This window comes from Brienomyrus brachyistius, chromosome 1 (assembly GCF_023856365.1).
Source record: "Brienomyrus brachyistius isolate T26 chromosome 1, BBRACH_0.4, whole genome shotgun sequence".
NCBI lineage: Eukaryota > Metazoa > Chordata > Actinopteri > Osteoglossiformes > Mormyridae > Brienomyrus > Brienomyrus brachyistius.
In genome coordinates, this window is record NC_064533.1 from 17,359,567 (window position 1) to 17,372,633 (window position 13,067).

Here is a 13,067-nt window from a genome sequence, read left to right on the forward strand (position 1 = left end):
TATATCTGCCGCACGAGCCGGCCGTGAGCGGAAAGAGGTCGTAACTCGGAAAATAAGGAACACTGAAACAACGGCAAACCCAGGGTTACTAAATAAAAGGAAAACGATGTTCTCCAGCCAATAAAGGTGAGACAATCTGCTCAAGCACAATGGTATTGGATAATGACGAGGACTTCCCATTACCTGCCTTACACCTTGCAGCTATTTATAGCCATATTGATACATATTTCAAGTTATTACATGTTATTGGTATAGCTTCTGGTTTCAGGCAGGTGTGATTTACAGTACTTGAATAAAGAAAGCTTTAATTTATAATATCCTGTAAGATGTTCAAGTATTTTTCTTTGAAAGTTTTTTTTCTAAATCCCTTCTCTGAAAAAAACCATGCCTTCACAACATCTAGGGTTATCTGTGGAGGGCCCAGCTTGACAAACTGGCTGGGAGAAAGAAAGACAGGGTGGTGGTAGTGGAACGAGATCTTTTGTTAGGTGTAGGTATGTGAGGAGAGTGGCGGATCCAGGTTAAGAGGAGGCCAAGAACAGATCAGGGTGTAAAAGCGTAAAACGTGTCACTGATGCCAGCCGGGAGGAGAGCCTGGGTGAGGCTGAATGACCCTCTTCACACTCGAGGACGCTGCAGGACAGTGTGCAATCAGTGTGTCTGGGGGACCAAATGTGCCATCAAACCTACCTTCTAGTATGCTACCTGGACATGAATTACTTCCCAAATACAGCTTCTGTTATCTGGGCCCTCCGGGACAGTGTGTATCAGTGCAAAGCATGAAGCACCTTTCCCTACACAGAAACCCCAGACTTGACTACAACCCATTGACCGTAGGCTGGCTGTGTCACTGTGAGAGAGTGCAGGTCACGTCTGAGCTTCAGACTGTACTTTTTTTGGCTACGGGTACTGAACAGATGGCTGTGAATTTTTGGGTGAGGAAACCCAACAATGGAATGATGGATGACCTCATTTTATATTAAAAGGCCATAAATTGTTCACTGATTCTTCATGACGTGCAAAAAAAGGAGAGCTGCATGGGCTCTATAAGCCTCGCCCCCCTCGAGCCAGCCTCCCTGTCATGGGCTTCCGGAATGATCCCCACCCTGATCTCCTCCTCAGCCCCCACACCTGCTACCCCCCTCATCATCATCTTCCTCCTTTTTTCCTCCTCCCCCCATTATTCTTCCCATCTCTCTCTCCCCTCACCTTCCATCGGCTGTCTCCCCCAGTCCATCTCCTGCTCCAGAGACGGAGGTAACGGGGCGGCGCATGCTCAATGCCATGAGCTCTACCTCCATCAGGAATGTTTGGGTTATGGCCGGGTCCCTGTTCTTTACTTTTGTCAGGATGATAGCCCGCCACATACAATTAAGTTCAAGATTGACTTTATTGATCCCGAGGGGAAACTCTGGTGCATACGATGCAGATGAACATACATATAGTGCCAAACAGCCAAGTCACAAAGACAACATACACAGTGCCTACAAGTAAATGCAGTGCAAACAGATTGAAAGAGTACACATCACACAAATAAGTTATCCTGAGAACAGAAGTACTTGTAGTACTATAGAAACCTCTCTGGACATCTCAAAGAGCACAAACTGGCAAATGACAGGCAATCAAAGCCATTTGCCCATTCCTCTAAACCGTTTTTTTTTTTTGGGGGGGGGGGTCTTTCAGAATTCACCATAACTGTAAGGGCCTGATGTTTATTTTTTTAAAGAGTCTCCTTTGGATGGCTGCCATGTCACAGGCCAAAAAAATAGTATGTCACGCGTGTCGAAAGGTGTGGGGCTTTTGGCAGGGTGACCCCTGTGATTCATTTTCTGTCTGTCGACTTGGGTGGTGGGGTAGGGGGGGGGGGGGGGGCTGTGAAGCCCGGATGGACTTTTTTTGTGGTGGCAGGGGGGGTGGCCCCCTCACACTGCACTCCCCCCGAGGCGCTGCTCCTGCCACCAGCCAGACACTCCATGGCGATGCAGGACAAAATCATACATTATTAAAAACACTTTTGCTAAAAGGCTACCATATTATTCAGCCTTCACAGCAATGTGTCACCCTGCTGGAAATGGCCATGTCAGCTCCTCACTGAACTGTACCTGATGCAGAAATAAACTCCCCCCTGCCAGAAACATGCGAGTCTAACAAGCTGTTGCCTATTCGCCAAAAACATTCATTTCGATGGCAAAGTCATTGAGGTAATGCAATCAAAAAGGATGGGTAATTCAGAGGTAGCTATCGGTTTGCTCCTGAAGGGGAGGTGAAGGAGCGGCAGAAATGCAGGGGGCCCAGCAAACAGTAACACGCAGCCGCTACACTGTCTGTCACATTTAAAGCGACGGCTTATAATTACGACCCTTTTCACAGGGAGCCGCTGTCATCACCATAATCAACATCAACACCCCCGTCATCGTTGCCATGATTTGCTGGAGTAACGTCGGCGAGTGGGGTAACGTGATGCTCACATGCGGTTTTTAAGCCTAAATATACCCAGAGATTAATTAGAAGATGTCAGGTAAGAATCTTATATCTGATCGATTTTCCCCTAACTTACGTTTAAGTACTATCAGCCTGTTCTTATATTCAATAAAGGCTTACTTTCAAATTTGTACATAAATCGAACTCAGTTAAAACATTTAATGCCCACATTTAGATGCAAACTTTAAACACTCACCGCACCAACACCCACACGATCTTACTTCTTGAAATACTTAGTGATTGTATGTATTTAAAGCCACATTAGTTGCAGGAAAAATATATATTGTTGGTTATGGAATAACAGCGAACTACAGCCTAATGGACCGTGAAACACTGGATGAAACCATTTAAACTGATATTTGCCCCCCTTGAATCTGACGCACATTTTGCGAAATACATGTATTCAGAAAACAAAGTTTCATACTAAATGCAATAAAAATCAAAACGCATGACTTGTTTGCATATTCTAAGAGAGACAGTACATCACAAAACACTCACAATATTATACGTATTATGACTCGGTTGAATTTTACGTCGTGACTGTCGATAGTTACATTTACACACAGTAAAGGTGTTGGGAAAACGCGCACGGTGCGCTGGGGTGAATCCGCTGGCCGGCCACCGGGGGGCGCCGCAAATCCCACAATCAGGCAGAACCGCTCAAACATCCAAATAGCCTAATGTTGATATTGTTAAGTATACGACCCAAAGAAAAGCGCATTGCTGTTATATCGTCTATGATTCATTGTTCAGAAATCATAGAGAATATAAATTTCACTTTTAAAAGTATAGCATAAGCGTTGCGAGGAAGTTATTCCATTTATGGAAACACTTTGTAAAACCAAACCGAAGCGTTGGCGTAAAACTACAAATGCCTATTTTCACCCTCTTTTTAAACGCATTGGGACCGTGGTAAATTGCCTTTCTGATATTTATCAACGTATAAAAATGCAATATGGATAAAATTATGGTATTTTTGAGAGAAGGCGTACTTACAGTATTAAACCTCTCATCTGAATCCCCCGTTAGGGATGTCCAGTCTGTGCAAGTGTTCAACAAGTTCAACAATGAGCCCCGATCCTCTTTAAGGTTCCCGACTTAATCTCAATGTGATGAGATCGTGGTAAAGCGGCAGCAAAAAAGTTGATGATGCGGGAAGTGAACGAGCTGACTAAATGGGGAGACCGGGGGGGCTCAATCCGTGTTAAAATGCTGCGTCGCTTCCCTGTACCTCAGAACGGAGCGCACAGAGTCCCCGGAACGCAGGGTCAGCGCCACTGTCACCCAGGAGTGACAGCTGTGACAAGACACCGAAATCCGCACCTGATCAATCCAGACTCCCACTGACAGCTCTGCAGAGTCTCCCCCACCCCCCGAAAGGCGCCTGCAAAACTTTAAATGAAGGTGCCCACCTTTTCTCGAATAATATTTCCGAAAGAGGGGAATGGAGCCGTGGGAGCGCAAAGGCGGCGCGTGGCGTGCAGGGATCTGTGCGCCCCTCTCAGGCACTCAGGAGGCACATGAATCGCGCCAATTAACGGCGGGGCCGCTGCTATCCTCTACCGCCGGCTGCACACGCCTTCCTGCATGCATTCCCTCACTCAGTATTCAGCCAAGCTGCTCCTCATCTGATGCAACGCAAAGCGCACAAAAATCCTCCCGCAAGAGCTGAATCCTTCAGAGCATCGTCTCTGCCAGCGCCGGCCGGCTCTCTGCGGGACTTAAACTTATGGTTTTAGAGAAACATAAGTAAAGCGGGGCTTCTTGTGTCCCCATCTAACAATGTAAGACATGAGAAGTAGACAGTATTTTCAGCGCAAGGTGACAGAGAGATTGCGAGCCGCCTGCCGCCTAAGTCCGCATGGTCCTAAAGGCAACGCCAGGTCTGTCCGCTTGCATCAGGGTACAGGGTACACACAAAGATACTCTGATCAGATATTCCATGCTAAATGTATGTCAGTGTCAGCCTAAAGCATTTAATATGAACGCGTTTCTCACATCCGTGCTTCTGAGGTCAGTGGAACTGCGGGCGGGGGTTATAGGCGATATTAAAACTAACGAATGCGTTGCGGTCTTCGTCTGAGGCAAGGTAACTTATGACATTTTGTGGTTACGTTAAAAGCATATTTACTTTAACGCTATAAGCAAAATTCAGCGTGCCTTTTATTGTGTTTTTATTTATGCGCTTAGTTGAGCCAGGTTTTTGATTCGGCACCTCCAGCCCGGCTCACTTAATGGCCATAATTAACACCTGAGTCTTTTGCTGAAGGAGGCGCAAAGGAGGAAATAATAATGAATAAAATTAAAAACTTTACGCACAAGACAGGTGAACAAACACGTGAAAAAGGCCGCTCTGACAAATTATGACATGCTGGTGCATCAGAGGACAAGACGCCACTGAAATGTCACCCAAAAATCACAGGAACAATTTTGCGTGAAGGGCAATCAATGCTATCAAAACAAACAATTAAGTAAATATTTATTTAAACATTATTATTTTGTGGAATTTTATTTATCTTCATTATTTGGGGCCTACTAATAATTGCAAGCCAGCGAGGCAGTTTGGAGACGCTTTGAACAATGACGGCGCATATTAACCGCGCCGGCCTTCGGGGAGGTGGGGCTTTGGGTCACAGATATATTAAACTACCATCATCCTCTCTCGATAAATCTACTTTTGATGAAGGGATTTCCGGAGTGAATAACGCCTTACATTTCCTCGGTTTTAAAGGATTTTAACATTTCTGTCTGTAGATAATTTTAAAGAAAAGTACAGTTTTCTATTTATTATTTTTTTTATCACAAGTAGCGGTGACCAATAAAATATATGAAAGAAAAACACAATAGTAATAAACAATAAACCGGAATTAGAGTGAAAATTGACCCGTCAGAAGACGTTCCCCTTTCGTTCATGGTTAATTTACAAAAAATAAAATCGTTTGCAGCATATTTGTAATAATATATTTCAAAGATAAGGCAGAGTAACCTATGACGAGATTAAAAGTCAAAGTAGAACAACAGGAGACGTATCGGTACCAAATAAATTATGTGATTTAATGCTAGTGTTAAACTAAAATTCTTTTTGGTATATTAATTAATAATACTCGCCAGTTATTGGCACACTGAGTAGTTACAATATCGTATCTAACAAATATTATATACTAAACGAATATATTCATCTCGGTATAATGTATTTTGAAGTCGATAGCGAATAAACTTGATGAGTGCGCGCTCTTTTGGAACACAGAGTTCGTAAAGTTCATACAGATAGTAGGCAGTATAGCATTAGGAATCAAAAGGACACTTTTCATTAGCACGCTAACTGTAAAGCAGACACGGAGCCACTGACCCATGCATAAATGTCAGAAAACGGGAAATTATATATCCGAAAACAACAGATAAACCTTCAAGTGGCATATTTTATGCCTAAGTATTATACCCTGAAATCAAATTGGCTATGCAGTGCATAGAAAGCAATACTTTGTTAATGAAAAGGCGCACAGTCGTTTAATTTTATATTCCATATCTGATGGTTCGCTACACAAGAAATGCACTTTTCTTCTTTTCATCTGAGAAAACACGTTAATCCTCTGCACGCCATACAGCACCAGTGCATCCAATCCTATTGCGGACAACAACAACTAATAAGAACCCACAACAGAAAACGTCTTTAGCATATATTTAATGAAGTCTGCACACCGGTAAAAAGTGAACATGCTTGTTTATCAGTCGGAGTTTATGGCCCGGGTTTCCTCCACCCCCTATACTCATATACATTACATTCCTGTACACCGCGTGTAATAAACCGCAACTTTTCAAACACATGCCTGAAAAAAAGTGCTCACCTTCCCTTGACAGCCTGTCCGCATTAAACCGCGATGGTTTCCTGCATGCCTTTCCGTCACACCTCAATGGGGACATTGTCATGGATGCGGCTTTCGGAGGCTGTCCGGAGTGGTGGCGCTACGCGGCTGCCCCGGCGCAGAGTAACACAGCCGCCCCGGGGGATGCGCGGCTCGGCTCGGCTCCCCCTCAGGTGGCTGTGCCCGCGCTATCCCCACAGATAAACAGATGACCGTGCAAAGATCCGTCTCCGAAAAACGTTCGATGTCATTTGTTACTGCAGGTAACTGGGGTATTTGTAGATAAGAGTGACTAGTATATTTGTATTAATATCGATAGCTTATTCATTTCATGCAATGATTGCTGAAATGTTTGTGTTATATATAGCTATATCTGTGGCAATTGCAATTTATCTGGAAATAATCAGATAACTGTTCTACACAAAACTACAAAAAACGTGGATGTATTAGCCTAATAAAGCATTTCATGCAAGGAAACGGTTACACGGTTGGTGGAGAGTGATACTCGTAGAGAAAAAAATGACAAAAGCATTTTTGAAGAGGGAATATACTCGATTACAGAACAACTAATAATACAACTCGCATTGAAGACAAAACGACAAACATGCATTTTAATGAAATTAGGCGTAGTTTTCTTTGTTTTCATTTAAACAGTTTTCAGCGACTTTAGATTATTTCTGACAATGGCAGCATAGTTTCAGCACCCGGACAGCTCCCAAACTTTAAAAAATGACGGGATAGCGTTTCAATGTCGTGTGGCTGATAACGCCCCACTGGAATTTTTTGCATAAAGTGAGACTTGTACGCCAGTGCGATAATTACTCACATTCTGGACGCTAATCCGCTTTCTTTTAACTGTGCACCATGTTTTAATCACTCGGAATCTAGTTTTCATCTTTTAAAAAGCACCGAAACAAAACATGTTTTCAGCCTTAATTATTTTGCTAATTATTTAGTCAACAGTAAGCGCGTAAGTAAAATTCTCATGAGAACCTGTTACAATATGTCTGAGCGTCATAGCGCGTAACATTAGGCCTACATTACAAACTGGGGTAAACTTGCAAATTCCGGTCGAAATATTAGCGGCATGTCTCTATGTAACCCCCATCAAACCCCTTAATGTGCATCGATGTGTGCTTTCATTGAACGTCTCGCGTATGGTATAGGACATGTCAAACTTTCAGGTCATTGCACAATGCTCTATCTGATTTGAAGAAATTGAAGGACTATTTTTCGTCAGGGATAGTGAAATACGCCATTTTCATCCGCTATAATTTTGGAGCATACCGGAAACTCATTCCAATTCTCATGACCATAACCATATCACATAACACACAAACACAGGTATTCGGAAAAGTAGCATGCCCATAACAGTGTCATCACTGTGTTTCCTTATATCACTCTTTTTTATGTATTAACAAAAATGCTGGACAAGCAAGTACCGAATGTGGATGGATGGATGGACAGAAATATGAGCAGTGACTGGGAGACAAATAGAAAACATTAACCTTTAAATGTTTAACTATTTTGAACACACTCCCATCGAGATAAAACAGCTGTAAATGACATTTTTTGTGAACACTGGTATTCTTACCTTGTTTCAGTTTATTAAATGCTAGAGTGTCTCCAGCCCCCGACAGAAACAGTCTGTATTACTTTGTCCTTTTTATGAGGCGGCACCAAGCCTGCAGGCCCATGGACCTTTTATTTGCTTGACTTCATGAACAGTTTGTTGAAAAGATGTGGGCTGCAGTGATACAGGATGTCTCTCCGAGCTGCAGAAAAGTACAGCATACGGGACGGTGCTGGGAAACACCTGGGTCAATATCGCTGTTGTCTATAGTAAAGCTAATTCCGGATTGCGCAAAAGCCAGGAGTTAAATATTTCAACCAAAGAAAATGAAGCAATGTACCTAGTATATACTGACATGAATTCATTTTCGTATTGGTCAGAAATACCGTGAATCTATTTGAAATTGAGAAGAATGTAATGGTTGACACTGGCTGGTTTTGCAACAGTTTCATTATTCACGACTTTTAATCGATATTTACAAAAGAAGGTTTTCCCCTCACTAATCCTGTGTGCCTGTCCTGCTCCTGCGATTTCCACGTCAGAAGGGTCAGTCATGCACTATCTGCTGCAAACCTGCTATTTTCCTTCTCATTCTTATCGAATGTTATACATCATGGACGTGATCAGCTCTGTGCAGAATCACTCTTCTGAATCGAAAGAGGTCACCGCAACATCGTAGGAGACTGAAGCGAAAAGTAGAATCCGCCATCTCATCCACTGAGTAGAATTTTTAAAATGCATTTTGTTTTGTTTCTTTTTCATTTGGATTCCTTATTTAGCTTCTCATGACCTGACATGGTGTATGTGTGACACACACGAGGGGTACAAACTGCTCCACTCTAAATGTAGGGAATAAAACTTCAATCACAATGATTTTGGGAAAACCCTGAAGTGCTTCCACTTGTGTAAAAGCAACATTTTAGTGAAATAACATCACATTATTATGAAGAGGGCCGTGCATGTATCGCAGCCCGTGGAGATCAGTCAGGTTGCCCCGTTGGTCCATTTAACCTTCTCTGCGGATTTAACCAGAATTGTAAATTTAATGTAAAAAAGTTTTACTGTATAGTTATTTAATATTTTCTGCATTCAGGATGCACAAAGTAAATCTTTGATGCTATTATTCCCTGCTGACTGCTCTACATTGTATTACAGAATCATAGAGTTAACTTTCCCAGTGATGCCACCTCATTTGGCTGATTTTTTTCCTCTTTATCTTTCATTAATTTTCCTCTGTTACCTCGGCACAACATGAGCCTCTGACTTTTAAATCCTCCTCTTCCACGTGGTGCTGCCTTATACCCGCAGCAGAACTGCGCCATTCTGAAATATCATTAAAAACTCACATCCAGCAATAATGAAAAAGTGTGTTATTGGAAAGGGATCGGAGCTGGATTTGCACTTTACTCAGGCAGATCTGGCGGCCCCGGCTTGATGACGGTCTCCACTTGAGTTCATGTCGTGCTTGTTCTGTGAATGATTAGGAATGGAGACTCAGCGCCAGATTGCACCTGGCCATCTTTGCTTGTCCTCCAGCGATTCCACCTCTGTTCACCTTTGGGCTGAGCTCAGAAATATGGCCATAAACCCGTTTTCACTGTGCAAATTAACAATAAAGCGGCTGCACATCCTGCAGAAGCTGTAAAAGTGAGAATATGAAGGAAGCGTGAGACGGATGTCATAACACAGAGCAAGAGAAAATAACAAAAGGTTTCGCTGGAAAAGCACAGCGTGTCCTTGCTGGAATGTGCCTGTATCTCCCATAATCCATGAAACTGCATCAGCAGCCCACGCTGCTAGCGGTGACGGCGTCCGTCTGCCGAGGTCAGGGAATCGGCTCTCTAAATTAAGTCCTGTCAATAATGGTTTGTCAGTTGTCCTGTCATGTACATTCTGCAGAATAATTAGTTACTGTAACTGGCTGGAATCAACTAATGACTTTTTGGGGGGAACCAACAGGGTACTGGCGTGTAACTGAGATACTTTGATGAGGCGACACAGATTTCATTCAGGGTTATGTTTATTTTGCGCATATTAGTTTTAAAATGTGAACTACTGGCTTGGATGCACTTGCTATAAATGGATAGAGATGGTATGGGAACCATTTCAAACGCCGTTTCTGAACTGGTAAGGAAATATCATGTTGTTGGATAACCGCAAATCAAGCCTTTTATCTGAACTTTCAATTATATTACTACATTAGTGACAAACAACAGACTTAACCAAACAAGATTTTTTTAAGAAAAGCCCTTCTTTGAAAACGTTCCTCCTGAATTTTGAGTACGGCCTTCTTGTTGCCACTCTGTGAGGCTTTGACTCACTTTATCTGTTTTGAGAAAAAAAAATCTATTCAAATAAACAACTGCCTTCCATGTGAAGCCAAATGCATAGAAGCTTGAAACATACTGGGGGAGAGAGTGATGTTATTTTACCTCTAATGCATAAACTTTACTATTTTCCTTCATGAGTTTTTAATTTGACACATTTGGCAATGTCCGCATGTAGATTACTAGCGGGTATTTTCTGAGTACAATCCCTCATCAGTGTTTGTAGTATAGGAACGCCTTCTTTCCTCAATTAAAACTGCAAGTTTAGCATTAATCTTATTGTCAGACTGATCCTTGCTACAAAATTAACTTTATATAAGACAGGACAGGGGCATGGCAATATTGATTCTTCACATAATTACCATGCAATACAGCACAAATAATCACATTTCAAGGTTGCATTGTAATATATATCCTTTTCAAAGGAATTAAAAAGTGACCAAAACCTCAATGACACCTAAACATTAAGCAGGAGGGTATGAGTCAGCATTTGGTGTCCCTGTGTGAGGTCTAGAACATTCCAGCAGCTAGCATTGTGCATCGCTAGCTAGCACCTCCATATAAGCAGCTGGGGACATAATGTCCAACTTTGTGGTTATTTGCTGACGCACAATTACCTGCCAGATCATGCTTAATGTAAATGATTTCTCTCAAAGTTGTTGCCTGATTGCTAAGGTTACCGATTACTGTTTTGTTCTGTGAATAACAGGAGTTTGTAGGTTAGGGACATCAAAACGATCGTGACTCATGACAGCCATGGTCAACATACTGTGCAAAGGGACATATGAAAACATTCCTGACAAACTCTGAATCAAAGTGTGTGATTTCTGTAATTTGAGTTCAGTGGAGGATATTACACTTTACTTCATAATTTCAAATTTAGACTGTCGTATTTCACTAGACAAAGTAATCAAAAATATTACAGGGCTACTTTTTATTATTAACCACAACTAATTATTTATAACATTTACAATAATACTACTGTCATATGACAGTGTGCAAACATACCAAGGGCAAAATAACAGGTTACATAAAAATTATTTCAAGAAATTCACAAGGAGAAAAAATGTAGAAAAAAGTTATTAAATAAGGCAAACTTATTTTTGAAATCCAACCCATTATCAATAACTCTTCTCCTTATGAAGATTGTTACCAAACATTGGCTTCTGGCATTAAAATAAACTGCTATAAAATTCAAGTTTCCTTTTAGACAGAATTTCTATAATTAAGGGATGAAATTAACTCTCGTATCTGCTTAAATTTATCCCACATAAACGCTTTCCTGTGCTTTACTAATCTTTACTCTCCAAAGAAGTTCTGCTCCACCTACAAGTAACAAACCCAAGTCAATAATAATAAACACTAGTATCAATCAATTTTATTGGACATCCGAGTATCCATCAGGAATTGAAAAAGTCTTGTTTTTCCTTTTAAGGTCTCCTATACTAAATTCCACATTGATGCAGATATGTCTGGAACTTTCTTCCGAGGGGAACATCGTTATCTCCCCTTCTACTCTGGTGTCTTGCATCACCTCCACGGGCTCATCCAGGTACAGGACTGCCTGCTTCCAATGTGTCTCTGGTTTAAAAGGGGATGTGGAGAGCACTAGGGGTTTCTCTGCCCCTGGAAAAGTGACAGTGAACCAAACACAAAATGCGTTCACGGTAGAGGAGCCGAAGCAGGCACAGCTGAAGCTGCCCTGGACGCTCCTTAACTGTTCCTCAGTGACCGTGAGCAGGTCCAGCTCGGCAAAACGGCAGGGGTGGGACAGCACATCCTCCACAGTGACCAGGCTCACAGCGATGTCATTGTTCATGATGCACTTCTGCGCGAAGCCAGTCATGCAGGACATGTCCACGCCGTAGCGCTCCTTCACCGTGCCCCAGAAGCCTAGGCGCTCCTCCACCGCCAGGTCGTTAATAGGCGCTACGAATAGCTCGGCCTTGGAGGGCAGCAGCAGGCCGCCGGGCTTCAGCCACCTATCCCGGGCGAGCAGTACGGAATTCAGCATGGACTCGTGGAGCAGTGCATAACCCATCCACTCGCTGACGATGACGTCAACTTTCTCAGGCAGCTGCACCGCCTCTAGGGCACCCCGGATCACCGTGACCTGGTCCTCCATGTGATTCAGCCTGACTACCTCCATGGCCTGCTCGGCGATCGAGCTGGCCTCCACCGCATATACCTTCCTGGCCCCGGCTTGTGCGCAGAAGATGCTGAGCACGCCAGTTCCCGCACCCACGTCCAGCACCACTTTGCCCTGGATAACATGGCCGTTCCGCGTAATTCCCAACCTGTAGGTGTCCGTGCGCACGCTGTCCGCGATCATCTCTTCGTGAATGGTTACGTCGGAGTAGCTGTCAAAATACAGGTCGTCCTGGACACTTTTGTCCAACTTTCTTTTCTTTGATAAACGAGACATTTCCATGCCTGTAAAACCTATCCCGGGCCACGCCGCACTTGCATTTGCCAAACTTCCGGGATGACGCGGAACCGTGGCATCATGGGAACAGTAGTTCTGGCAGCTTCCGATTACACTAGACCACAGCGTAAATTTGTGTTTTTAAAACTACATTGTCAAAGAATCCAGCGAGCGCCGCGTATGCGGCTTTTTCAATTTTCACGTAATCTCAGCAGTGTCGCTGTGTATGTGTATAAACGTGAAATACCATCATCCCCAGAACAAATATAAGGAAATACAGTTTCAGTCTTATTTTTCATATTTAAAGATTATATTGTAAATGAAAGATACAAAACCTAGTGTAACTAATTGTGAAACGCTCTTGGTTAAACTGTGTTTGATTGAGTTGAATATGCGTG

The 13,067-nt window shown here is 42.8% G+C and overlaps 2 protein-coding genes across 7 annotated transcripts in view; both read right to left on the reverse strand.

Annotated features, from left to right (window-relative positions):
* The window catches only part of ntng1a (netrin g1a), a 79,762-nt gene extending 73,302 nt beyond the window's left edge, over positions 1 to 6,460 (reverse strand). For 4 of the 6 annotated variants that reach the window (XR_007399850.1, XM_049026490.1, XM_049026480.1 and 1 more), the window contains exon 1: positions 3,478 to 4,264. The gene's annotated coding sequence lies outside the window, so the exon portion shown is untranslated. Of the gene's footprint in view, positions 1 to 3,477; positions 4,265 to 6,326 lie in introns of those variants that run through there. The other 2 variants (XM_049026472.1, XM_049026462.1) reach the window with 2 other exon arrangements.
* Positions 6,461 to 11,163: 4,703 nt separating this feature from the next.
* prmt6 (protein arginine methyltransferase 6) lies at positions 11,164 to 12,755 on the reverse strand. Its single transcript, XM_049026544.1, has one exon. It carries the CDS (start codon positions 12,673 to 12,675, stop codon positions 11,623 to 11,625), a length of 1,053 nt encoding a protein of 350 aa, XP_048882501.1. The 5' UTR covers positions 12,676 to 12,755; the 3' UTR covers positions 11,164 to 11,622.
* Positions 12,756 to 13,067: the final 312 nt, after the last annotated feature.

What these genes read in the sequence shown, in the direction of transcription:
- prmt6 (XM_049026544.1), bottom strand. Translation starts at nt 12,675, where the DNA reads ATGGAAATGTCTCGTTTATCAAAGAAAAGAAAGTTGGACAAAAGTGTC.